Consider the following 26,808-nt stretch of genomic DNA (forward strand, 5'->3'; position numbering starts at 1 on the left):
ATGGCAGGGCAGACTGGTTGCAATTTCAGCAAGTTCGCCCATTGGGGAAGAAATATTGTGGCAGTAGGACGAAATTATAGGTAAGCTGTGTATTCAGTAGGCTGTGATACGAAAGAAGTTCATTAGGTTAGTAAATTTTGGTGGAAAAAGTGTTCAACTGGACCGGCGCCGGTAGTTATGCACATGCAGTTGGGCATCATCATGACTTACAGAAACGAAACGGGAGGCTTAATGGCACTGGAGTAATATTCTGGGCCCGTAGATACAGTAGTGTTTTCTAAAACATTTTTTATTGCTGAGAACATTAACCAGTAACATAGGCAGTACCTTCAAATATCCACAAATACTATATAGTGGAAATGACATTCTTTTCCCTCCCCTTTGCTCCAGATTCCACAGTAGGCCAGAAGAATGCAAAGCTTAGAGTCAAAGAATGCCAAGGTTGAGTGAGAAGGGTGCCAGGATAAGAACTTTGTAATGTTACGGTTAGGGTCAAAGGTTACCAAAGTATGGTAAGGGCTGATGGATATGGTTTTGACAGTTCATTTAGGACCTGTTTAGCCTCTTGTGAGTGACACACATTAAGTATTCACTCCTTTCTTTAAATGTAGCAAAAAACTTCTATCAATCTATCTATCATCCAGTCCTACATCGCCCCATGAGGAGCGTAGGAGCCCAGGGCTAGGTAGTTGGTCCCGACATTTAAGATGAGAGTGACCAGCCTCACTCATCCCTGAGTGGCACTGCATGAGCAATATACCCCAACCATCCCTTGGATATAAACCTTCACTGGCTCAATCCGATTGGAGTGCAATAATTACCCACTAAACCACCAGGTGCCAAAATTTGGTTATATGGTTACCCCCCAGTGTATCAAATAGTTTCCTGGTGTACAGGAAACCATTTGGCTTGTCACTCAGTATAGAGTCACCCACAGGCAGAAGGAAGAGGAAAGAATGAAGGAAAGAAAGACAGAAGAGGGAGTGTATTGTCACCCGTATGCAGAAGGACAAGGAAAGAAAGACAGAAGAGGATAGAAGGAGAGAAGGATGAAGGAGAAGAAAGGGCAGACACCCGACAGCAGCACTACATTGAGTGAGTGGATGGTAAGCACCCCCACCTACCACATCACTTTCGTTTTCGTTTCGTTTTCGTTTTTAAAGGCTCCAACATGCTTGCATGTGTCGGCCTTGGTCACCTAATGGCGGCTCTCCACGCTGCACGATCCATTGCAGCCTCCCTGTTCAGTCCCTTAACCCTAAGGTCACACTTAATGACCTCGTCCCATGTCTTTCTCGGTCTACCCCTCATAACCCCACCCCCAATATTAACACTTCTCTCCTTCCTCACCCAATTATCATCCCCCATCCTCTCCACATGTCCAAACCACCTCAATCTACCTCTCCTTCTCACAACATCAATACACTCCAGTCCCATCCTACCTCTCAACTCTTCCATTGTAAACCCAGCCCCTCCAGGCCTTGGACGCAGGGACGCACTGCACATCCACCTAATCATTGTCATTTCTGTACGTCTGAGCCGGCGAATGTCTTCCTCCTTCACTGCCCAGGTCTCACTGCCATACAGCATTACACTCCTAACACATGCTGCATACAAAGACCCCTTAGCACGTAGGGAGAGCCCTCTCAATGTCAGGAGAGGCAAGAGCTCCCTGAACTTCTTCCAACCACTTCTCACTCTAGCCACAGAGCTAGCTCCAGCCCCACCTCCAGCACACAACATGTCTCCCAAATACCAAACTCTTCCACACACTCAAGAGATTCACCAGCAAGTTCAATACTTTCACGTCTGACAATCTCCACCTGCTCACCCCGGCACGCCGTACACATAAAATCAGCATTATCTCGCAGTCTACCTCTGATACCACTACATCTCTTATGCACCCATTTATCACACACACCGCACAAGATGAAATTACTTCCCACGCCCTTGTGGCAAACTGCACATGGCCACTCTCCCTCGTCTTTGACAGTACCGCCACCAACCCTAGATATCATCACTTTTGTTTTATCTGCATTTACCCTTAAACCCTTTTGCCCCATACCATCTCTCCACTTCTTAAACCTTTCCTCCGCCTCCCTTTCATTCTCTGCAATCAACACCAAATCATCAGCATACAACAACTCCCACGGGAGTCTGTTTCTAAAGTCACGTGAAAGGGCTTCAAGTACCATGATAAACAACATGGGACTCAAGACTGACCCCTGATGCACACCAACATTCATGGAAAACTCATCACTCAAATCTCCATTCACTCTCACCTGAGTGTGAGCACCCACATATATGGCGCCATCATAACCACCCTAACCAGCCACTCCTCCAAGCCAAGTTTTCTCATTGTCCACTTCACCACCTCTCTAGGGACTCTGTCAAAGGCCTTTTCCAAATCAACCAAAACAAAATAAAGATCCCTTCTCCTACCAATATATTTTTCCTGAAGCTGTCGAACAATGAATATGGCATCAGTGGTCCCCCTACCTGGCATAAACCCAAACTGCATCTCATCAATATTCACTCTTTCTCTAATCATACCTTCTAAAACTCTCTCCATTACCTTCATTATCCGATCTAAAAGCTTTATACCTCTATAATTTCCTCTTTCCAGGGCATCACCCTTCCCTTTATACACATTTACAGTTACACTCTTCAGCCAATCATCTGGGACAACACACTCATAAATAATCCTATTTATCAGGTCAGTGACTAAACTCACCCCTATATCGCCTGAGGCCTTCAACATTTCGGCAGTCAACCCAGACACACCTGCTGCCTTCCCCACCCTCATCCTGCCTATTGCCTCACTCACAGTAGCAGTATCAATCAAAGGCCAAGGGCCAGACACTGGATCTGCTGGCTCCAAACCTTCACTGTCCCAGTCAAACTCATCATTCAACAACCGGTTATAATGCTGTCTCCATGCATCTTTAATATCCTCACTGTTCACCACTACCCTTCCTTCATCATTCTTCACACACTGCTCACCTATGATATCCCGATTATCCCTCTTCACCTGACCTGCCACCCTAAATATATTTTTCCTTTCCCCATGATTTAGGTTATCAAGTAATTGTCTCTGTGACTCAGACTTTGCCCTGTATACCTCTCTCCTAGCCCTATGCTTGGCAGCCAAATATTCCTCTTTGCTACCACCCTTCTTCCATTCCCGGAAAAGCCTTCTTTTCTCCTTAATTGCAGCTTCTACACCCTTATCCCACCACCAAGTTACTTTATGTCTTGGTGGTCCTCTTGTCCAGCCGCATGTTACATCAGTAACTCTCAAGAAATTGTTCTTGAGGGCTCTGTACTGTTCATTAATGCCTCTGTCTACAGCTCCCTGTTCAGCCACCACTCTCCTCAACTCGCTATAGAAGGCATCCCTTACTACTTGGTTTTTCAGCTTCCATATTTTCCACCTAGGTACATAAGTCCTCTTTTTCATCACTTGTTCTTTAAGCACCATATCACAAATCAATAGTTTGTGCTGCTGCACACACTCCTCACTTCCTATAACTTTAACATCCCTCACTAACCTCCTATCAGCCCTCCTAACCAGAAAATAATCTATCTGACTGCTATTTCCCCCAGATTCATACGTAATTAACCTACTGTCTCTTTTCCTAAAATATGTGTTGCACACAATCATGTCCGTTGCCTCCCCAAACTCAAGTATCCTTTCCCCTTCTGCATTCTTTAGACCATATGCACATCCCCCATGCACTCCTTCATAACCTTGTGCTGCTTCACCTACGTGACCATTTAAGTCCCCTCCCAAAATCACTATCTCATCATCCTGCATACCACCCACTACACGTATTAAATCATTCCAAAATCTATCTTTCTCTGATTCATCCAATCCTGCCTGTGGAGCATATGCCGATATAATCACAGCTATCTTTCTTCCCAACAGAATTTTCACTACCAATATCCTATCGCTTACTCTCAAAACATTCATAACATATTCCACCCATTTCTCCGCAACCATCACACCAACACCTCCATATCCGTCTGTCCCCCCCTGCCAAAACAACTTATAGCAACAGTCTAACTCCTCCAAACTGAAAACATCTTTCCTAAGCCAGCTAAAATCACCAGATGTTAACTGGATTAAAAATGTCCAAAAACAGAAAGGGTTGATCCCACAGTTTCCCACTCCTTTTAAACCTTTGGTAAAGACAGGACTGTCAGAATGGAAAGTAATACATATGCTGTATCTAAAATGTCATTTCTCCATAGGCTGAATGGAATGTGTAGTAGACAGAGCTGGGCTCTGCAGTCTAAAATTCAACTCCGCAATCGCAATTCTGCAACCTCTGACCCTTACCTTCTGTTACCGCAATTCCGCAATAAACTTGGAATGTGCAGTTCCGCTACCTCAATATCGCAGCTGCAATCCAGTTTCACAATTCTAAATACAAAGTGCACAAACGGAGTAAATCGATAGGTGATGTAGTGAATTATTGTAGCTATAATCTATTTATGACATTTATGATGTATTTTAAAATTGTCGCCGATACCTTGGTGTATTTACTGAAAACTTCTGTCTGTCTGTCTATCTATCTATAGCCTGACGCCTTAATCCCACAGAGGGTGGCTGCAGACAAAACGCCTCCAAGTTGCTCTGTCACCCACCATTTGACTGCCCTCCCATCAACTCACTCACCCCTCCCTCATATACCACTCAACATCATCCTTCCACCTCATCCTCAGTCTCTCCCTCCCTCAGCTTCACCTACAAACACCCTCTTAGTCAGTCTTTCATTCTCCAATCTCTCCACATGTCCAGACCACCTCAGTGTATTTCTCATAATTTTCTCAATCACATCCACATCCATCCCATAATGTTCTTTCACATCATTCGTCAACCTGTCCCTCCATGTCACTCCGCAGGCTCCTCTCAGGTAACTCATTTCCACTGCTCTCACTCTTGACTTGTTCCCCTCTAGCAAGGTCCACGCCTCGCTACCATACATCAGGGTAGGGATCACAGTACCATCATGCAGTGACTTCATAACTTCCATACTCACCTCCCTATTTCTCATCATCGCTTTCAGTGAACCAATAGCCTTCCTTCGGTGCTGTACCCTTTCAAGCACTTGATCCCTAAAACTTCCTTCCTTACTCATCGCACCACCCAGGTACTTGAATGCCCTCACATTCTCCATATACTCACCATCCAACCTTACTGTGCATTCTGTGACTTCATTCCTCTTAGACACCATAACTTTACTCTTGTTTACATTAACTTTCAGATTCCTCTTCTTACACAGTCCCAAATTCATAAACCAAACCTTGCAACTCCCATTTATCTTCACTCAACAATACTGTATCATCAGCAAACAGCAGCACCGGAATCTTCCACACCTCACCCTCATTCATTAGAGCCACCCCCACATCCACTGCCCTGCCTTGCACCTCCTTTACAACCCCATCCATGAATAACAGCCATGGAGACATCACACATCCCCGTTTCAGTCCCACATTTAGATCAAAGAACTCAGCTCACCATCCACTCGCACCATAGCCCTAGCTCCCTTGTACATACTCTTCACAGCATTCAGCAATTTCCCATCCACTCCATATATTCTTAATACCTTCCACATACCTTGCCTATCTACTCTGTCATATGCTTTCTCCAAGTCCATGAGGGCAGCATACCGGTACACTTTCTTTCACTTCTCTAGATGCTTCTCCACTAAACATCATAGAACAAATATCTGATCTACACACCCTTTTCCCTTCCTAAATCCCCCATGTTTTTCCCCAACTAGCTCATGAAAACTTACCCATTACAATTATCTTCCTCACAACCGTAATTTTGTAAGGTGCCGACATATACTCAAGTGTATATCTATCACTTTTTATTTTGAATCATAGTTAGGGCACACCATGAAAATCTCACAATACTAATAATTATAATAATATAATCATATCCCTTTTTATTTTGAATCATAGTTAGGGCACACCATGAAAATCTCACAATACTAATAATTATAATAATATAATCATATCCCTTTTTACAAAAATAATATTGCAAGGAAAAGAAATAGCCTTTGTGCCATGTGGGAAAATCAGTCTGACCAGCAGAAGAATGCAGTTCATAGAGTTTAAATAGGTAATTCATAGCAATGTGCTTACTCCTGCAGATAATAACTCAGTAAGACCATAAAAAAATGTATTTTCAGTGATCACCATACGTGCCAAGTGGGGTTGGTGGAGGATTAGTGCCCCTCCCTGTAAAACAATTAACTCTAAGCCCTTGGCCACCCCATTTGGGATACATGGCATCTGGCAATGAATGAATGAATGAAACCATTACATTAGCCCTTAAGATCGTCATCTGTCAAATTGTGGAACAACTGTACATGATTATCTATGTGTGCCAAAAAATTTACTGCCATGCTGGCTTATAGTATATCGTATTGTATCGTATCAAATCATTTCTCCTGGTATCACCCATCCATACTGCTAACTGACGCAGCGACACCTCGCCCGCCACCACTGCTGGCCAGGAATACTGTTCAGGCTTGATATTCATGAGTCATGCTGTAGCTTGTACTAACCAACACTGACCACCACTTGGGAGATTGCAGACAGGATTGCAATTGCGGAAGTACTTCTGCAACGCAATACCGCAAGTTTTGGACAAGTTTGCCACAGTTGCAATTCTGCAACTGAAATCATGCTGTCCGCTATTGCAGAAATTGCGAATTGGGGAAGCGATTGCGGAGGTGCCCAGCTCTGGTAGTAGACAGCATGAAATAATTACTTAAGAAAAAGTTGTTTAAACCCTTGAATCTCAGTAGCAACCTATTTGGTTTATTCTTGCAGCTTCCCTAGCATTTTATTTAGAAAATGTTATTTAAACCCTTGAATCTTAGTAGCAACCTATTTGGTTTATTCTTGCAGCTTCCCTACCATTTTATTTAACATACAATATCTTTTGAAAGGCCTCTAATATGGAAGGGTTTTATTGAGAATATATTAACCCCTCCAATACAAAAAGCCTATCCTGAGCTGAATAAAATCATTAAGAGAGTGCAAGAATAAAAAAAAAAAAAAACATCCCCAGGCTGTGTGAGTTGAAGGTCAGTCATGAGTCCATGTTAATGTTTGATCTGTTGCTAATGTTTGTGGAATACAGTACAGTAGCATATTGACAAGGGATTGTGTTATTTTTTAAAAACATATATATTTTTTTTAATAAACGCTCACTGTTACCCACTCCAATGGAGTAGTGCCAGAAAACAGAAGAAAACAAATTCATTCACATGCATTCAGCCTCTTGGCTGCTTATACATGGTCTGCACAGTAGTTGTAAACCATCCTCAAGGCCTTCTTGTTGTACAGTTTACCTTTGTCCCTGCACATCTTGCCTGTTTATTTCAGTTCACTGTATTACTTACCCTCTTAGATGCTGAGATCTTTATGATTAAAATTCTCTTTCACACTGTCCTTCCACTTTTTAGGCCTTCTTCTTCCTCTCACTCCCTGCACTGAAGATCTGCACACCTTCTTGATCAATTTCCCATTGCCCCATTTTATCCATATGGCCCTACCAATTTAATACACCTCTCTCCATTATGCATCAGCTTGCACACCTCTTTTTTACCATTTCATTTCTTACCCCACATATAGACCTTAGGTACTTCTGTAGGATATCTCTGGTGTGCCACATGTCTGACAAGTGCAAATGAGACACACATTGGCATTTAATATAAGTCCTTTTATTTTCCAGCCTCCATCTCGTGTCAGTTGCTCTCTAGAGCTGTCAACAAACCCTCTCCGGCCAGTGCTGTAGGAGACAGTCATTTCTAACCAAGTTATCACATCTCCACCTCTAATTTTATTCTTGCCAGAAGATATCTAGTTTTCATTAGTGATATGCATAGTATAAGCAGCTGACCTCAAAATACTATATAAACACAAGAGTGGTTTTCTTTATAAAAAATAAAATGACCTTTACCAACTTAAATGCACATTCTTAACCAATGACCTCAAATTACAGTTTATACAGTCAAGAACATTTTCTTTGTAAAACATAGCTTATGAACCTTGCTAACTTAAAATGCATATGCTTAGTATAGCAACTGCCATCCTACCACCAAATAGATCATTTTGCTTTCAATGCTTTTTTTTTCCTCTCTCTCTCCTCTCTCAAGGCCTTTCTCCAGTATATTACAAGTCTTGTCTTACAGGCTTGTGTACAAGCCTTCCAGATCTTGTTTCAGTTTGCACTGGGCTTCCCAAAGGAACCACACAGGGTGAACCAGGCTCAGATTATCCTTACGATGTAGTTAAGGAGAAAAGAAGACTTTTCCGGGAATGGAAAAGGGGTGGCAACAGAGAATAATATTTGAATGACAAGCACAAGGCCAGAAAGCAGCTACACAGGGCAGGATCTGCATCTCAGAGACTTTTACTGGATAGTATTAATAGTGCCAAAAAGATGAATATGGTACTTAAGGTGACAAAGCAGAGCAAGAGGGAAAACAGGGATATCATAGGAGAGTAGTGTGTGAAGAATGATGAAGGGAAGGTAGTGGTGGGCAGTGAGGCAGAGGACACGAAAAATGCTTGGAGAGGGCATTCTAGTCAGTTTCTGAATGAGGAGTTTGACTGGAACATGGAAGGTTTGGAGTCAGCGGATCTGGTGTTTGGCCCTTGGCCTTTCATTGATGCTGCTGTCTTGAACAAGGCAGTCGGCAGGATGCAGTTGGGTAAGGCAGTGGGAGTGTGTGGGTTGACTACTAAGATGTTGAAGGCCTCAGGAGGTGTAGGGATGGATTTATTTACTGATTTGATAAATTGAATTGTTTATGAGTGTTGTCCCAGATGACAAGCTGAAGAGCTTGATTGTAAATGTGTAAAAGGGGAAGGGTGATGCCCAAAAAAAGGAATTTATAGAGACATAAACCATTAGAACAGACAGTGAACGTTTATGGAAGGTTTGATACAGGAAAGAGTGAATATTGATGAGATGGAGCTTGGGTTTATGCTAGGCAGAGGGACCACTGATGTAATATTCATTCCGATTTGGAGAAGGCTTTTGACAGTCCCTAGGGAAGTAGTGGAATGGGCAGTGAGCAAGCTTAGGATCGAAGAATAGCTGGTTCGAGTGCTTATGGCAGTGCATGAAGGTGCTCACACCCAGGTAAGAGTGAACGGAGGTTTGAGTACTGAGTTTTCAGTGAATGTTGGGGTGCACCAGAGGTCAGTCTTAAACCCCTTGTTGCTCATCATGGTGTTTGAAGCTCTCTCATATAGCTTCGGAACTGGACACCCTTGGGATATGTTGTATGCTTATGACTTGGTCTTGATCTCAGAGAATGAAGGGGTAGCGGAGGAAGAATTTGGGAAGTGGGGAGATGGAATGGAGTACAAGGGTTTGAGAGTTAACAGGGAAAGAACAAAAGTGATGATATCTAGGGCTAATGACAGTACTGTACTCTCAAAGCAGAGGGAATGTGGCCATGTGCAGTTTGTCACGAGAGTGTGGGCAGTAACCGTCTTGTGCAGTGTTTGTGACAAGTGGGTACACAAGAGATGCGGTGGTACCGTATTTGAGGTAGACTGCAAAATAATGCTGATTTCATGTGTACGATGTGTAGGGGAGAGCATGCAGAGATTGAGAGGCAGCAATGAATTCATCCTGCTGAAGAGTCTCTTGAATGTGTGGAGGAGTTTTGTTATTTGGAGACATGTTTTGTGCTGGAGGTGGGGCTGTAACTAGCTCTGTGGCTAGGGTAAGGAATGGTTGGAAGAAGCTCAGGGAGCTGTTGCTTCTCATGAGATTGAGAGAGCTCTCCCTCCATGATAAGGGGTCCTTGTGTGCAGCATATGTTTGGAGTATAATGTTCTATGGTCATGAAACCCGGGAAGTAAAGGAAGAGGATAATCATAGGCCCAAATGTACAGAAATGACAGTGATTAGATGGATGTGTAGTGTGTCCTAAATGCGAGGCCTGGGGGGCTAGGATTGCAACTGAAGAGTTGAGAGGAAGGATGACACTTGAATATATTGTTGGTGTGATGAGGAGGGGTAGATTGAAATGGTTTGGCCATGTTGAGAGGATGAAAGATGACAGCTGGGTGTGGCATGTGAGAGGTGTGATTTTTTTTTTTTTTTAATGTTTGTGTGTGTGTGTGTGTGTGTGTGTGTGTGTGTGTGTGTGTGTGTGTGTGTGTGCGTGTCTGTCTGTCTGTCTGTCTGTCTGACTTTGGGCATAGGCTTCACAGCCCATTACCATGGCCCAGTAGTCCTTCTTTGTCCATACACCTCCACATGTCACCACTTCGGTGCTAACACCCACCATCCATATTGAATACATGTTAGGGCTGTCCCATACAGGACTGGTGTATTGGTATTAGTGGGGGTGTTTTTACAACATGTCAGAGGATCCTTTGGTAGATCGGTAAAGTCTGTTTTTAATGAAATTCAAATCCTTAACTGTTCCCTGCCCCAGCAGAGATTTGAACCTGGGTCCATTAGAACTGCAGGCCAACTCTCTGCTGATTCGGCCAAGAGGCTGACCAAAAAAAGACCTGGGATGAGGTCATAGAGTGTGACCTCTGGGATAAGGGACTGAATAGGGAGGTTGCCAGAGATAGAACAGCATGGAGAACCAAGACCGATGCATGTGACCATGTTGGAGATTTTATGAACAAAATGAATGAGCAAATTATGAGACTTTGAAATGGAAAGGTTATACTGTATACAGTGTTCACTGCTCCATTTACTTCCTAATGTTCTGTCCTGAGGTGCATTAAATCATCAGGTTGTTTACTGATTAAAATGACAATTGTCATTGTATTAAAAAGTTTAAACTCATCTAAAGTCTTATAGTCTGATGCATTTGTATTACCAATTAGATCAGATGCTGAATTTTATTCTTCCAATACCAGAAGTTTTAGGCATGCCATCACATTTGAGTTTATCACGGCATGTGACAGGTCCTTGTTACTTTCTCCACAGCATTATCTACATTACAGTAGTTTATTTGTTATATATCTTGGTGATCATTTTAAATTGTTAGCTGTACCATTTTTGTACTGTGAGGTTAGTTACTGGTGAATGTTTACCCTACTTACAGTATTCTCAACCCCATCCTCTGCAAACTCTTGATAAATACAGTTTGGTGGAGGAAATAAAAAGGGCTAAGAAAAGTAAGAAGAGCCAAATTAATTAGTGTTTAATAATGATCCTCTAAGCAAAAGATAGTGTTTTCTGATAAATTATAAACAACCTTCATGATACTGGACTCATCTAGGGAAGGGACCCAGGCTGACAAGTGCTAGTCTATAATAATTCAAGCATTCACCATACAGTACTGAACTTTTTACAAATGTATGTATGTGTTAGGAGTGTGATGCTGTATGGTAGTGAGACCTGGGCAGTAAAGGAAGAGGATATTCACAGGCACAAATGTACAGAATTGACAGAGATAAGATGGATATGCAGTGCATCCCTGCGTGCAAGGCCTGGGGGGGCTGGGTTTATGATGGAAGAGTTGAGAGGTAGGATGAGACGGGAGTGTATTGGTGTTGGTATGAGGAGAGGCAGATTGAGATGGTTTGGGCATGTGGAGAGGATGGAGGATGATAATTGGGTGCAGAAGGTGAGAAGTGTTAATATTGGGGGTGGGGTTGCGAGGGGTAGACCGAGAAAGACGTGGGACAAGGTCATTAACTGTGACCTCAGGGTTAAGGGACTGAACAGGGAGGCTGCCATGGATCATGCAGCATGGAGAGTCGCCATTAGGTGACCAAGGTTGACGCATGCAAGCATGTTGGAACCTTCAAAAACAAAACAAAACAAAACGTATCAGACTGTAGTTCGACTCATCCCCCCCCCCCCCCCCAAAAAAAAAAAAATGGTACTATACACACCAAAAGATGCTGGACTCAATTATTCATTAAATGATACATTAAGCTGGCTTTCTGTTGCCATAAAAGCATTCATCATTCTTCACTTGGAAATTCTTTCCAGGTACAGTACTGTACATGAGTTTAATTTTGTACCAGTAAATGGGAGAAAACTGCAGTTGTTTGAAAGAATCAGATTAAAGAAGAGTTGGAAATAATGAAATCTGTTATTGTGGAGCAGTGATTTACTGTACCACAGTAAGTTAATTTGCAAGTACTTATATGGATTTAAATCCAAGGTGTTGTAGGGTTTTATTGCTCATAATGCCACTCAGGGAACAGTGACTGGTCACTTTTGTTGGAAGTGTGAAGATGAGTAACCTAGCCTCAGGTTCTTAAGCTTCTGTTGGGGCAATAGAGGATGCAGCAATAGCAATTGTAATCTTATTAATTGTTCATCCATCCATCCATCATCCAATCCTATGTCACCCCATAGCGGAGCGCAGGAACCTGGGGCTAGGCAAGTTGGTCCTGACATTGAAGATGAGAATGATCAGCCTCATTCATCCCTGAGTGGCATTACTTGAGCAATAAACCCCATCCAACCCTTGGATATAAACCTACACAGGCTCAGTCCGATTGGAGCACCTTAATTACCCTTTAAACCACCAGGTGCCATAATTTGGTTATGTGGTTACCACCCAGCATAGTAAATGGTTTCCTAGTGTACAGGAAACCATCTGGCGTGTCACTCAGTGTAGAATGACCCATAGGCAGAAGGAAAAGGAAAGAATGAAGGAAAAAAAGACAGAAGAGGGAGTCTAATGTCACCAGTAGGTGGAAGAAAGAGGAAAGAATGAAGTAAAGAAAGACAGAAGAGGAAGGATGGAAGAGAGGAAAGGGCAGTGACTGAAAATTATTAATAAGTGTGCATGCCTGGAATGCAGCTATGTATAGTCTGTTTTACGTAACTTATCATGCATACATTCATTCATTCATTCATTGCCAGACGCCATGTATCCCAAACGGGGTGGTCAAGGGCTTAGAGTTAATTGTTTTACAGGGAAGGGCACTAATCCTCCACCAACCCCACTTGATACGTAGGGAGAACGTTATGCCAACAGCATCTGGTGTTCCCAGGCCGTCACCCATCCAAGTACTAACCAGACCCAATAATAATAAATAAACTAAAGTAATGACTTGCACTGTTTTCCTTACTGCTTTTAGAAATTATAGGTGATGGGGTGTGTACATTGTTATTCATCGATTGGTTTGCTTTTTAGATTTTAACATATAAAATATATATATATATATATATATATATATATATATATATATATTTTTTTTTCTCACACACTCACTTGATGCAGATTGATAAGGTGATGATTCAGAGTAGAGCATATGAGTGCACTAGCCCAACAGGAAGCCAGGGTTTTTCTCTGTCATCTAAACACTGGCAAGGATGGCATAGATGATCTGGGCTGTGGTAGTCTGACCTTAGCCCCTTCTGTGCCCTGGGCACTCTGGGGCTCTCAAAGGGCATAATAAAGGATAGGTTGTTACATTTTAGCACTTAATCCTGTAGCTGATATGAGTGAATGGTATATGAATATTTGAATATTTACCCTCAGAGACCACTGTGCTGAGCTGGGTAATCCTGTGCCAACCAAACCTCTTTTGTTCACCAAGCCTCCTTCATCATATCTTGTAGAAGGAGAGGGACCCATACTGGTGAGTGAAGGTGGGAAGCAACCTTCCTCTCATTTTTTTTTTTTTCCTAGACAGCAAAAGGTTTTACCTCCTCTTGTACTGAAAGGAACAAACATATAAGTTACATCATGGTACTGTCTCTTTTCTTTTTTGATAGCTTACACAACACAGAGAGGAGGGTTTGGAGCCATCTGCCCCTGCTGTGGTGAATTACCTTTGTGATATGCAGGGATTAAAAGTATTCTTTTCATTTTATCTAGGGAAATATGTTACAGATGAATGAGATATCATCATCATCATCTAATCCTGTGTTGCCCCATGAGAAGCGTAGGAGCCTGGGGCTAGGCATGTTGGTCCCGACGTTTAAGATTAGAGTTACCAGCCTCACTCATTCCTGAGTGGCATTTACGTGAGCAATAAACCCCAACTGCCCCTTAGATATAAATCAGCACAGACTTAATCTAGTTGCAGTGCCTTAATTACCCACTAAATCACTAGGTGCCATAGTTTGGTTATATGGTTACCACCCAGCATAGTAAATGGTTTCCTGGTGCACAGGAAACCATTTGGCTTGTCACTCAGTGTAGAGTCACCCATAGACAGAAAGAAAGAGATTAGGAAGAAGGAAAGAAGATGAGTAAGATATGACTATTAAAATTACATTGGTAGTTAGTGTCTCACTGACTAGTTACCAGGCTTTTAAACTCTGTTCTTCTCAAATGGTAATACTGTACTGTATCCATCATTAAGTGTTACTACTGAGGATATGAATGAGGTTGCTTTCTCATGCATTTGACAGAGGCTGCTTTCTGCTTTTGACAAGAGTGCTTATGAACATTTAGTACATAGGCTACAGTTACACCCGATCTCATCAGACACATTTTGCTACCGATTTGCTGCCTTGAGAATGATTTTTTTTTGTGTATGAGAAGATTATTTACTTGCTGGATGATAGGATTTTTTTTTTTTTTTTTTCTTACCATGATGTTTGGAGGAATGCATCTTAAACAGGAAATTACTATACGTTATTAGAAGAGCTCTACCCATCACTCCATGTTAGCTCTTGACATTAGCATCAACTAAGTATGACTATGCAGCATTTAACATTAATAACATTTATGAACTGGCCAACCTATGGAATGAGAAGAGAAAGTTTATCCCCATTAATTATATTTCAAGTCTGATGCTCTTCTTCTTTAATTGTCTTTGTTTCAGCTTTATTATGTGGTTTTTTCATTAGTTCAGTGTTAAACCAATGGCCATCATCATTGCAGATCCCCCGTGGTTGCAGTAACTGTCACCATGAGATAGAACTTGGAGTTGTAGTGGGTGCAAGATGCAGAGATCTGCCTTCAGACCCACCACTTTCTTCACTGGTTAGTGCAGCAGTCTCATATAGTGTGTGTGTGTGTGTGTGTGTGTGTGTGTGTGTGTGTGTGTGTGTGTGTGTGTGTGTAATTCACCGGGTCGGTCATTATCACTTGATGGTCGTGATCGTCAGCTTTTTACCCTCCCGGAAGGGAGCTGAGAGCTCATATAGTCCGATCTAAGGGCAAGGCTGTGACCTTCACACACACACACCCATCCCCTTGCTCAAGGGGGACAGTAACCACCCACTTCATCAGTGAAACTTTTCGCAACCTGAGCGAGGCGCGAACTCCCGTCCACCAGTTGGCAAGCGAGAACGTTACCACTGCACCAGCGAGCGGTGTGTGTGTGTGTGTGTGTGTGTGTGTGTGTGTGTGTGTGTGTTTAGCTAATGTATTTATGTACAGTCAACACGGATAATTCACAGCTGTTTTAGCCTTAATACCTATCGTGGCTTATAAATTCCACTAATTATAAATATCATAACGTATGGTGAAAATTACTTATGAGTCTAACCTTTCTGCAGAGATGCCCCCTGCCACCATGCTAACACCTTCTAGTCACAAGTGAACACTGACACCCTTTCAAATCAGTTTGTAATGCATGTATTTAATGGGAAAGAACAATATTGTAATGTTCTTACCTAACTCTGACTGATGACAGTCCTTAAGTGTACAGGGAAGGGGGAGGGGTTCCAAGACTTGAGGCATACTATGTCCTTTCAGGACAAGGTGAGTGTGGCAGTAGCGGGGACAACTGGGTGGACTAGTGGATTTGCTTGCCGCTGGGGGGGGGGGGATAGCATGGTGCTTGGCTTGTCATGCTTGAATATGATTGGTTTCCAACCATGACTAGCGTAAATGACACCTTGACCTGGAAAACTCCTCGGAAATTAGTCACTTGAGACAGCAACTATGGCTATCAAATTAGTTACCACGACATACGATGCAAACATGATTTGGCTGGAAATGTACCATGAATTAGAAAACGTGACTAACAAACATGCGATTTATGCAAGTTGACTGTACAGTAGTTGTAGTATACTGGATCAAGCTAGGCTTATATTGCTGTCTCCATATCCTCATTTATCCAATCTGTTTTTGTGCAGATGTTCATTGCTTGCACCACTTCCCTTCCCAAATTGCCCCAGATGTCTTTGCTGCTATTAGAGGAACAATAATTTATATATATATATATATATATATATATATATATATATATATATATATATATATATATATATATATATATATATATATATATATATTTATATATATTTTACATCATTTAAACTTTTGCTTAGAAAAGTTGAAAGTTTAAATGATGTTAAAAAAATAAAGCGATTTGTTTATGGCCACCCCTAACGGGGTTAAGGCATCTGGCAATAGATGGAGATAGATAGATTTAAACTTGCTTTTTCCAAGTTTATATTCATGTCCTCTTGTCCTTCCACCTTCCATTTTCTTTCAAAAAAGTAACCTCTGTCCACTTTTTTCCATCCTCCAACTCATTTAAACATCATAATCAAATCTTTTTTTCTTTGGTAACCATCTTCATCCTCTCTTCATAAGACACTGTCTCAAGCTTGTTATGATTCTTCACCTTTTCCAGTTTATTAACATGTGTATCTTTACATATGGTGACCTTACCAATGCTCCATAATCTGATCTCAGTCTTATCATGGACTCTTATCTCTCTTATCTCCATGCTCAAAATTAAAAGGCACTTAAGCTGGTCATCAGAGTGTATATCCCATCAGTAATCTTGTTAATATGCTTTTCTGGCAATTGGTCATCCTTTATTATCACTCCTAAGTCTTTCTCTAGTTTTGTTTTACAGGCACTAATATGTTCTCTTCCAACTTTTTACTTGTAACTGGGCCTTTATTGGTTACTCCAATTTCTGAGACATGGCATGGTGCCCTCCCTCCATCTGTCACAAGGCACCAGTTATAGGTTTTCCGATATTGTCTTGCAGCTATTCATAACTGTCTATATTTCATAATACTTGCATCATCTGCAAACATATTCATAGGTCCCAACACTGAACCTTGAAGAACTCTGCTGGTCACACTTCTCCATTTTAAATACTTATCCATTAAAACTGATCCTATTTCTCTTCTAGGTGGTAGGAGGGGGCACCCACCATCCACTCACTTGATGTAGTGCTGCTCTCGGGTGGCTGCCCTTTCCTCTCTTCCTTCTTTCTTTCCTTCCATCCTTTTATGTCATTCTTTCCTTCATTCTTTCCTCGTCCTTCTGCATATGTGTGACTACACTGAGTAACAGGCCAAATGGTTTCCAGTACACCAGGAAGCCATTTACTATGCTGGGTGGTAACCATATAACCAAACTATGGCGCCTGGTGGTTTAGTGGGTAATTAAGGCGCTCCAACCAGATTGAGCCTGTCTCGGTTCATATGCAAGGGGTGGTTGTGGTTTATTGTTTACATAATGCTACCCAGGGATGAGTGAGGCTAGTCACTGTCATCATAAATGTCAGGACCAACTTGCCTAGCCCCTGGCTGTTATGCTTCTCATGGGGCAACACAGGTTTAGATGATGGATGGATGGATAGATGGATTTCTCTTCTAGCCAAATATTTCTCCATCCATATGAACCATTTTCTTTTCACTCCTTCAGCTGTAATTAAAGTGCTTCAGTCAGATTGAGCCGGCTCAGGTTTTTTATCCAAGGGATGGTTGGGGTTTATTGCACACGTAATGCCACTCGGGGATGAGTGAGGCTGGTCACTCTCATCTTAAATGGCAGGACCAACTTGCCTAGCCCAAGCCTCCTGTGCTTCTCATGGGGCAACACTGGATTATATGATGGATGAATGGATTAGTTCTCAGTATCCACAAGTCTTTTGTTTGTTACCCAGTCAGACATCTTTCTCTCTCTTTTTTTTTTTTTTTTTTTTTTTTTTTTAAATAAAAAGTTATGCTTTTTTCAGGTGGCTGGTTACTGCCTTGCCCTTGATATGACTGCACGAGACTTCCAGGAAGAGGCAAAGAGCAAGGGCAACCCCTGGATATTAGCTAAGGGCTTTGACACAGCCCTTCCAGTTTCTCGCTTCGTACCCAAAGAAGAACTGAAGGATCCATCTGCAGTTAGGTTGTGGTGCAAGGTAGGTGGCGTGAAGGGGGAAAGGCAAGTTGATTTAGAGTAAGGACAAGGGCTGCAGGATTATGAGGATAAATGAGAGATAAGTTCCAGTAATGTCTGGAAGAAAGAGAAAGGTAAGATGTGAATCATTAGTTGTAAGAGGAATGAGACAGAAATGAAGGCTGGAAAGTGTTTAGGCACTTCTCTTTAAGGTGTTCAGTTCCATTTAACCCCAGAAAAGCTCTGAATGATTGATCTATTGCATGACTGTACAGGAGAGCGAGTGCTGAGAAGTATAGAAAGAATGAGGTAAAGATGGAGGTCTGATGAACTGAAGTTTTTAGTAAAGTGTAAAAAATATTAGGTAGGTGGAGATGCTCACCATCTACTCACTCGATGTAGTGCTGCTCCCGGGTGGCTGCCCTTTCCTCTCTTTCTTCCACCTTTCCTCTTATGCCGTTCTTTCCTTCATTCTTTCCTCTTCCTTCTGTCTGTCTACAGGTGACTTGACACTGAGTGACAAGCCAAATGGTTTCCTGTACACCAGGAAACCATTTACTACGCTGAGTGGTAACCAATTACCAAACTATGGCGCCTGGTGGTTTAGTGGGTAATTACGACGCTCCAACCGGAATGAGCTTGTGTCGGCTCATATTCAGCGGGTGGTTGGGGTTTATTCGTTCGTTTTCGTTCGTTTTTAAAGGCTCCAACATGCTTGCATGTGTCGGCCTTGGTCACCTAATGGCGGCTCTCCACGCTGCACGATCCATTGCAGCCTCCCTGTTCAGTCCCTTAACCCTAAGGTCACACTTAATGACCTCGTCCCATGTCTTTCTTGGTCTACCCCTCATAACCCCACCCCCAGTATTAACACTTCTCACCTTCCTCACCCATTTATCATCCCCCATCCTCTCCACATGTCCAAACCACCTCAATCTACCTCTCCTCCTCACAACACCAATACACTCCAGTCCCATCCTACCTCTCAACTCTTCCATTGTAAACCCAGCCCCTCCAGGCCTTGGACGCAGGGACGCACTACACATCCACCTAATCATTGTCATTTCTGTATGTCTGAGCCGGCGAATGTCTTCCTCCTTCACTGCCCAGGTCTCACTGCCATACAGCATTACACTCCTAACACATGCTGCATACAAAGACCCCTTAGCACGTAGGGAGAGCCCTCTCATTGTCAGGAGAGGCAAGAGCTCCTTGAACTTCTTCCAACCACTTCTCACCCTAGCCACAGAGCTAGCTCCAGCCCCACCTCCAGCACACAACATGTCTCCCAAATAACAAAACCCTTCCACACACTCAAGAGATTCACCAGCAAGTTCATTCCTTTCACGCCTGACAATCTCCACCTGCTCACCCCGGCACGCCGTACACATAAAATCAGCATTATCTCGCAGTCTACCTCTGATACCACTACATCTCTTATGCACCCATTTATCACACACACCGCACAAGATGGAATTACTTCCCACGCCCTTGTGGCAAACTGCACATGGCCACTCTCCCTCGTCTTTGACAGTACCGCCACCAACCCTAGATATCATCACTTTTGTTTTATCTGCATTTACCCTTAAACCCTTTTGCCCCATACCATCTCTCCACTTCCTAAACCTTTCCTCCTCCTCCCTTTCATTCTCTGCAATCAGCACCTAATCATCAGCATACAACAACTCTCACGGGAGTCCGTTTCTAAAGTCACGTGAAAGGGCTTCAAGTACCATGATAAACAACATGGGACTCAAGACTGACCCCTGATGCACACAAACATTCACGGAAAACTCATCACTCAAATCTCCATTCACTCTCACCTGAGTGTGAGCACCCTCATACATGGCCATAACCACCCTAACCAGCCACTCCTCCAAGCCAAGCTTTCTCATTGCCCACTTCACCACCTCTCTAGGGACTCTGTCAAAGGCCTTTTCCAAATCAACAAAAACAAAATAAAGATCCCTTCTCCTACCAATAAATTTTTCCTGAAGCTGTCGAACAATGAATATGGCATCAGTAGTCCCCCTACCTGGCATAAACCCAACCTGCATCTCATCAATATTCACTCTTTCTCTAATCATACCTTCTAAAACTCTCTCCATTACCTTCATTATCTGATCTAAAAGCTTTATACCTCTATAATTTCCTCTTTCCAGGGCATCACCCTTCCCTTTATACACATTTACAGTTACACTCTTCAGCCAATCATCTGGGACAACACACTCATAAATAATCCTATTTATCAGGTCAGTGACTAAACTCACCCCTATATCGCCTGAGGCCTTCAACATTTCGGCAGTCAACCCAGACACACCTGCTGCCTTCCCCACCCTCATCCTGCCTATTGCCTCACTCACAGTAGCAGTATCAATCAAAGGCCAAGGGCTAGACACTGGATCTGCTGGCTCCAAACCTTCCCTGTTCCAGTCAAACTCGTCATTCAACAACCGGTTATAATGCTCTCTCCATGCATCTTTAATATCCTCACTGTTCACCACTACCCTTCCTTCATCATTCTTCACACACTGCTCACCTATGATATCCTGATTATCCCTCTTCACCTGACCTGCCACCCTAAATATATTTTTCCTTTCCCCATGATTTAGGTTATCAAGTAATTGTCTCTGTGACTCAGACTTTGCCCTGTATACCTCTCTTCTAGCCCTACGCTTAGCAGCCAAATATTCCTCATTGCTACCACCCTTCTTCCATTCCCAGAAAAGCCTTCTTTTCTCCTTAATTGCAGCTTCTACACTCACATCCCACCACCAAGTTACTTTATGTCTTGGTGGTCCTCTTGTCCAGCCACATGTTACATCAGTAACTTTCAAGAAATTGTTCTTGAGGGCTCTGTACTGTTCATTAACGCCTCTGTCTACAACTCCCTGTTCAGCCACCACTCTCCTCAACTCACTATAGAAGGCATCCCTTACTACTTGGTTTTTCAGCTTCCATATTTTCCTCCTAGGTACATAAGTCCTCTTTTTCATCACTTTTTCTTTAAGCACCATATCACAAAGCAATAGTTTGTGCTGCTGCACACACGCCTCACTTCCTATAACTTTAACATCCCTCACTAATCTCCTATCGGCCCTCCTAACCAGAAAATAATCTATCTGACTGCTATTTCCCCCAGACTTATATGTAATTTACCATATTTATTGCACACGTAATGCCACTCAGGGATGAGTGAGGCTGGTCACTATCATCTTAAATGTCAGAACCAACTTGCCTAACCCCAGGCACCTATGCTTCTCATGGGGCAACAGTGGTTTAGATGATGGATGGCTGGTTGGATAAAAGATACAGTATTAGGAGCCATAAAAGAAGAGGCTTGTTTCGTCAAGAAAGTCATTAAGAAGTGTGGATTGAAAATTGGGAAATAGCTGGGATACTGTGTAAGTTTTTGTCCACGCATCTTAGGAACTGGCAGCTCAGTCTGTGAGCTAGCTTGCACAGATGTGTAAGATTAAGTGGGGAGGTCAAGGTGAGGATATCGAGCTGGAGAGTTGGCTTTAAATTGAATTCAGAAGACAAGGATATAAATTCAGTACTCTCCTGTGTGTAGATGGTGTTCTATTGCTTAGGGATCAAGGATAAAAGTGTTTGTAATTAATAATAATGGTATGGTTACATAGAAAGAATGGATATAACATGGGTTGTATAAAGAGTATGTATGGATGAATTGAAGGTAGGAGGAGATGTGGAATATCAAGATGACTTGAAGTGTTGGAATGAGTGTGTGATATTGCAAGTTGTGGAAGATGAGAAAGCAAAAGAATTGACATGACATAAGTGGCTGAATGAAATGTGTATGTTGCATCCTCTTTTTAACCAGGCAGTCTGCAGAATGTTTACCTGACATTTCTTGCAAGAGTGATGTAGTTCAGTGAAACATGATAGGATGTATGATATCACTATTGGGATGGAGCTGAATATTTTGAAGGCTTCAATGATGATCAGTGGGGTGTGTGGTTCATTTTACAGAACATCCAGATGATACTTCTGGTTTTGTATTTACCAGTACCTTTTTGCTGCTTGTCAGTCCTGCCCAACCAGTAAACAGCACCAGAAATTTGATTAAAATGATGATGTTAGTAAATGGAAGGTCTGGCCCATTTTCACTGAACTGTGATGACAATTCTTCCTTTATATATGCCATTTTCCTTTTTCTGGACTCCTCCCATCCCATTAACAATAGTGGGAATAGGGTTACACTGATGATGACAGATGTTTATGTGCTTCAGGTATGTAGAAAAAATTTACAAATATTGTACTGTGCACAGCACAAGAGCAGTCACATTACAGTACTGTACAATACTCACTGAAATATTTCAGATTGAAAGTGTATCAAGCCAATCCTTGCTGTAAGGCAGGGATGTATTGCAAGTTATCACAGCTTTTTCCATGCAAATTAGGGCACCTGACTAATCAACTTCATTAGCAGGAATGGGACTTTAAAAGGAAATTATTGTATACTTTACTGAGGATTTAGTAGCAAAAAATACGGTACTGGAAAGAAAAGCAAATTACAGTAAGGACTGATAGGGCATTGTTGTTGTTGTTGGTCAACCTCAGTTTTTCCGGCAGAGCAGACCTACCAACAGCAGGCAAGCAACCTCCCCTACAGGGTCATCCTGTGCAGTAAACTGATGTTCCCTTGTGGTTGTCAGTGCCTCTCCACAGTGAGCCATGGGGAAATGTGTTGAGGTTTGGTTGCCGGGTGGATGCCACATTTGTATCTCTCCTCCCAGTCAACAGGGACACCATAGTAGGGTCCACTTCACCACAAGATCTGGTTATTTGGCTACCACCCAGTATTGTAAATTATTTCCTAGGTTGCAGGAAACCATTAGACCTGTCACTCAGTGTAGAGCCATCTGAAGTGGAAATCTATCTATCCATTTATATCCTGACTCCATAATCCTGTAAGGAGTGGCCATTTGACTCTGAGTTAGTGGTTTTACAGGGAGGGGCACTAACCCGCCGCCAACCCATTTGTTGACACGTAGGGAACTCATTTGGGTTTGTTATATGGTTGCCACCCAGCATTGTAAATGGAAACCATTAGGCATGTTACACAATATAAAGCTGCCTGAAAAGGAAAGAATAGTCATAAAAAGTGACAGGAAAGATGATAGAAATAGGAAGAGTGGAGGGCAGAAACAGAAAAAGAATGATAAAGGTGAAGGAAGATGTAGGCAACACTACATCAAGTGAGTGGATGATGGTTGCCACCACTTACCACCAGGACTTTAAAAAAAAAAAAAAAAAAAAAAAAAAAAAAAGATTGATAAGTACAAATTAACTAATGTTAACAGATAAAATTAACTAAAATATTGCTTTCAATTTTTCCAGGTCAATGGAAAAATGCGGCAGGATGGTACAACAGCTGACATGGTTTTCTCCATCCCATACTTGCTAGCTCATATCTCTCAGGTGATCACATTGGAACCTGGAGACCTTGTGTTGACAGGGACGCCTGCAGGGGTTGGCCCAGTGAAACCAGGTGATGTCATTTCAGCAGGCTTGGGTGATTTGTTGACGATGGAGTTTTCAGTGGCACAGAGGGAGTAAGAGGATCATAGTTAGGCTCTTGCCACACTGAGGTCAGAATCATATTTATTTTGATGCAGTTTGTCAAATTGTGTTGGTTGGAATAAAAGTTGGAATAAGAACATCCCAATCCTTAGGGTCATACTTTAGGCATAAGGTTTCTCACTTTCACCTGCTTCATGTTAGGTATTGAGATGGAATGCCCAGAATGTGGCCTGGTGAAATAGGGTGTTTCTGTTCCAGCTTTACCTAGACCAACATGATCAGACAGTTTGCATTAAAGTACTGTACAGTATGTGTACAGTACAGTAGTTCCATCCTTGATGTGGTGAGGCCATGAGTGAAAAGACACTGAAAAGATACTGAGTTAGGGCGTTTTATATTAGCAGAAAGGGATGGAGATAAGAAGAGTGTGGGAAAGTATTTGAAGGAAAGTTTTCAGCCCTTGGTTATTTTCTTTGAATGATATTTGGCCTGTCACAGGAAGTAGGAATCTGAAGGGGAGAAAATCAGAGTTGAACTATTAATATTACTAATCCTAGCAGCAGCAGAGAGAGAGAGAGAGAGAGAATATTTTGTAAGAATTTCATAACTTCAGCTGAAAAGTGAATTAGTATTTTTGTTTGCAGTTGTTTGTACGTGGCCTCCTTTCACTGGGCACTCTGCTGAACATTAGCTTTTGCTTTTATGCTTTCCTTTTTCTTTCCATGGGTCCTCATGAGTCTACTTATTCCATTTTAAAAAGTAAGATTTTAGGTCAGAATGATGAAGAAAATCAGAGTAGGTGGAAAGTACTTGGTGGTACAGTATATAAGAAAAAGAAGCAGTTGTGTTTTGGATGTATAACATAGCTTGTATCCAGTTTTTAATGAGTGAGGGTCATGCATTGAATTGTAATACAGTAAAACCTCGATATAATGGACTTCAATATACCGGAATTCGCATTTATTGGAATTGAGAACTGGACTAAATTTCAATATGTCACAAAAATTCCGAAAAAGCCAGCAGGGGTCCGGACAGCCAGACCTCAGCCCGGAGAGCCTTTGGCGTCACTCATTTTTCAGAAAAATTCTGCATAATATGACTTCAGTCTGGACTGGTGACATTGGAATTCTTCTTTTTTGAATAGAAAAATTATGGTGTATCAAAGTACTGTCCGCATGGTTTGTGTCTTTGTGCATCGGTTGGTGGTGGGCTGGTGGCATCACTATTGCTTCCCCGCACTATGCCTCAGTCTAACCCACGCAGCCCTAATCCACCAGCAGAACAAAAATGGCTGTCTGCCTCTCTACCGAATGGTCAAAGTCACCTGGGCAAGAAGGGGGGGGGGGGAGTTGCATGCTGATAATAGGCCTAATCCACTAGCTGAGCAAAAATGACTGTTACCTCCCTGCCAAATGTTGTGAATTTTACCCTAATGTTGTGAAAATTATTGTTTCCCTTACTGTGTACATGGTGATTAACAGTGTAGCATCCATCCAGCAGTCCATCCGGAGGGCAGGGGCCTGGGGGCTAGGCTACTCTTTCCAGACATGGAAGGCAAAAATGATCAGTCACTTGCTCCAAAATGGCATTACATGAGCAACAAACCTCAGCCATGCACTTCAAAAGTAGACCCATGTGGACCACATCCTGTTGGAATGCCTTAACTCACTAGACCACTAGGTGTCGTAAAGAATTGTATGAGGACAACAGGGCTAACGTGATTAGTACACAGCACGAAGACCCAGCATTTTTCTCCCTGCATGCGTTGGAGAACTGTCCCATATAGGGCAAAGTATCCAACTGCAACAAGGGATGGTTAGCATCACTGCCAGTTAAATGTGCCTTTACTTGGGAATTCATATGATAGAAACTGTTCTATGCAATATTCAGTGTACAAGATCTGTGTACAAAATACAGGACAGATAATTTTATTTACAAGGAAGACATCTTAACATTACTAAGTATTATACAGTGATAGTAAATGTATTGTTGATATAATTCATTAGTTTACTCATATCTTTGTTGCTTCAAATTATACTTGAACTGTGATTAATAATGTGCAGAGTGTTAACTTAATTCTGCTCTGGAATAATGAATTGTACAGTTCCAACTTTCCATCATCCACATTGATGGTAGGTACACAGGTATATAACTGTGACAATGTGGTAGCCACTGACATGCTAAGGTTTTTGTATTGCAGGCATAGCATTGATAAGACAGTTTTTGTGGTGGGTTCATTTTATTACTTGTGTACCAGTTCATTTATTCCAGTATGAAGCATTAAAAAGTTTCAGCTTAATAAAGTTTACTACTGTATTTAAGAATGTGGTTTGTTGTGCAGTACTAGATATGTGGGTTGTAGTTAAAGTAGCTCTTCTAATTGTGAAATTTTTTGTAGTCATACTGCAATGTTTTCAGTTTGTTGTAACTGGTAATATTTTATATGTGGTAACAGTTGGTGATGGTATTCTTTTTAAACATATTTGTGGTTATTTCACAGCACAGGTAAAGATAAAATAAAAATTATTTTGATGTGTTTCTTCTCCAACCAAATTGTTAACCCTTTCTCTATGATAATGTTTCAGTTTTGTTCTTTCTGCTGACAGGGAAACCTTTCATAGTAAAGGATCATAAACAGTTTTCATTTGCATTTTCATGACAGTGATGTATTTTCATTTATTCTGGCTGATGCCACATGATGATGTTCAGCTTAGAGATCAGTATCATTTCATGACTTACAGGAGAGTATGAGTTAAATTTCATATCTGCTTTCTGGCTTGAATGATATGATTTCCATGCTCCTTGCAACAAAGCTGAACCCCAGAAATACAGGCTCCTCAGATACCCCGTGAAACATTCCAGCACCTGAGAAACACACACAAAAACCGTAGAGACACAACCAGCAGAAACATGTACATTAGAACACCAGCAGTACACCAAAATATACCATAGCCCACATCTTTATCCCAGAAATATACCCTGGCAACTCACTTCTGTGTAGCAAACACAAAAGAGGAGAAAGTAAGAACAACAGACTGAAGGGATGGATTAGTTGTTTTGTTGTTTTTGGTATTACTGTATTGTTATTCCACTACATATCTCTCGAATTGAAATCTTAGGTTAGGTTATGTCCGTATTTCTGATCATCAGTTCCATGCTGTATCTCAGAAACCATTTGTTGGAACTCTTTCAT

General features: G+C 41.9%; 1 protein-coding gene across 1 annotated transcript; it reads left to right on the forward strand.

The window, feature by feature from the left end:
- Positions 1-26,115, forward strand: LOC145392250 (oxaloacetate tautomerase FAHD1, mitochondrial-like). Its single transcript, XM_080266714.1, has 5 exons — positions 1-80; positions 13,515-13,614; positions 14,868-14,969; positions 17,917-18,090; positions 23,433-26,115. The coding sequence occupies exons 1-5, from the start codon at positions 1-3 to the stop codon at positions 23,649-23,651; spliced, it is 675 nt and encodes a 224-aa protein (XP_080122840.1). The 3' UTR covers positions 23,652-26,115.
- The last annotated feature ends 693 nt before the right edge of the window (positions 26,116-26,808 follow it).

This window comes from Coenobita brevimanus, chromosome 21 (assembly GCF_032717465.1).
Source record: "Coenobita brevimanus isolate Jiangsu-jjx chromosome 21, ASM3271746v2, whole genome shotgun sequence".
NCBI lineage: Eukaryota > Metazoa > Arthropoda > Malacostraca > Decapoda > Coenobitidae > Coenobita > Coenobita brevimanus.